At 39.6% G+C, this 1,791-nt stretch overlaps 1 protein-coding gene across 1 annotated transcript; it reads left to right on the plus strand.

Moving 5' to 3' along the window:
- Positions 1–332: 332 nt before the first annotated feature.
- Positions 333–1,202, plus strand: LOC149255225 (putative purine permease 11). Its single transcript, XM_089454983.1, has one exon. The coding sequence runs from the start codon at positions 333–335 to the stop codon at positions 1,200–1,202; it is 870 nt and encodes a 289-aa protein (XP_089311109.1).
- The last annotated feature ends 589 nt before the right edge of the window (positions 1,203–1,791 follow it).

Genomic DNA, 1,791 nt, shown 5'->3' on the forward strand with positions numbered 1-1,791 from the left:
TACTACCCACGGAAAACAACAAGCAAACAGTTTATGACGAGAAAGCACAACAAATAAACAGAAATTAAAATAACAGTTTGGAAAGAGAAAGCACAACAGAGAAACAGAAATTAAAATAACAGTTTGGATGGAGAACTGGCCACCCAACGAACAAACAGGATCAATATAACCGTTTGAAAGAACAACTGTAGGCCTCATATTTTTATCAGGTCATGATGAGAATCTCACCTTCAAGTAATTAACTGGAGATTTATATACTAGATAACATATTCTGATCAATATCACTTGCAGCTTGGACGGAGGATTTCATAGGTTTCTTGTCATACGATCAAATGGAGGGAGAGGGAGAGCGAGCAGCTGAAATCAATTCTGAAACAGTAAATGGCAGTGGCATTATACCTGTTAAACATAAGGGAAGGCTGCAATGGTTGTTGGTTATCATATGTTTAGTTGCTTGGATTTTGGGATTATTGGCTGGGAAGCTTTTGAGCCGATTATACTTCCAACGGGGCGGGCATACCCTTCTGCTACAACGGTTGCTGCTATGTATAGGTTTTCCTATAACATCGCTCACCATACTACTTGACCCACAAAACAGATTATACTTTCCCACCGTGGCAAGATTTATGGTGGTATGTGGATTTTTGGGGGCAATGGCAGTTAAGATCTCAGTGCTTTATCCCTCTGGTATTGCTCTTCTCTGCGTCACGTGCTTGGTTTTCGGTGCAATGTTCACTTTTATGTTGTATCAGCACGGGATAATTCCACGTTCTTTGAACTTAATCGTCTTTCTTCTCGCTACCGCGGTTGTGTCTGCATTCTGGACCAGTGGCGAGAGGCCAGGAGGAGTAAGAAGCAGCCGGATCATTTTGGGCTCTGTTTTGACCATATTAGCCTGTGCAATCCATGGACTACTTCTCCCACTGGCTAACCTAGCATTCCAAAATGTCTCATTTCTTTTCGTATCGCAGTCGTTTGCGTTGATGGTGTCGGCTCTGGTTTGTCTCGCGAAAATCCTTATGAAGGGAGATTTTGAGCACCTGATATCAGAAGGCCGCCGTTCCGTGACAGAAACACTGGGCATCTGGATCACTATGGCCAGCAATGTAGTAGCATGGCAGATCTATTTCCTTGGAACCGTTGGATTGGTTTACTTGGCGACTTCTTTATTTTCATACGCGATCACTCCGCCTCTAACGTAACAAAAAATGTAACAAAAAAATGTCACGTTGCCTCTCGTTCCCAGCTCGCCTGTCTTTTTCTTCTTCGAAAACATGCTTTCATAAAGATACTGGCAATGCTATTGGCACTAGAGGATTTATTTCCAGCCATTCAAAACGCTGTGTAAATATCATATTTCCAGCCATTGTATAGAATTCCTTTCATTTTTATAAAACATTTGTCCAGTGAATTCAACCCTTTTTCTTGCATGAATGTCCAGTAGCCCATGGCATGAATGAAAAATCAATTAATTATGTTAGAATCCTTATTTCTATATACATTGCATTTGCCAAATAATGATTGCGCCCTCTATATTGGTAAATTTCTTGAAATTATTTTGGATTGCACTCTGATGGTATACATTAGATTTGAATGCACGGAATTATATAAGAATCTGAATATAATTAAGCAGCTGAAGTTGTGATGATGAGTTGCATCGCTCATTTTATCAGAGCACGACAAGTCTCAATTGTTAATAGAGAAATAGAAATATTTAATGGCATGTTTTTTATTCGGCCTTTTTTATCTAAGTAATATTGTTGTCCTGAGAGGTCTGTATATTTCAAAATT

This window comes from Pinus tabuliformis, chromosome 7, assembly GCF_031772625.1.
Source record: "Pinus tabuliformis cultivar Carrire ecotype Pingquan chromosome 7, CPIR1, whole genome shotgun sequence".
In the NCBI taxonomy this organism is placed as follows: domain Eukaryota; kingdom Viridiplantae; phylum Streptophyta; class Pinopsida; order Pinales; family Pinaceae; genus Pinus; species Pinus tabuliformis.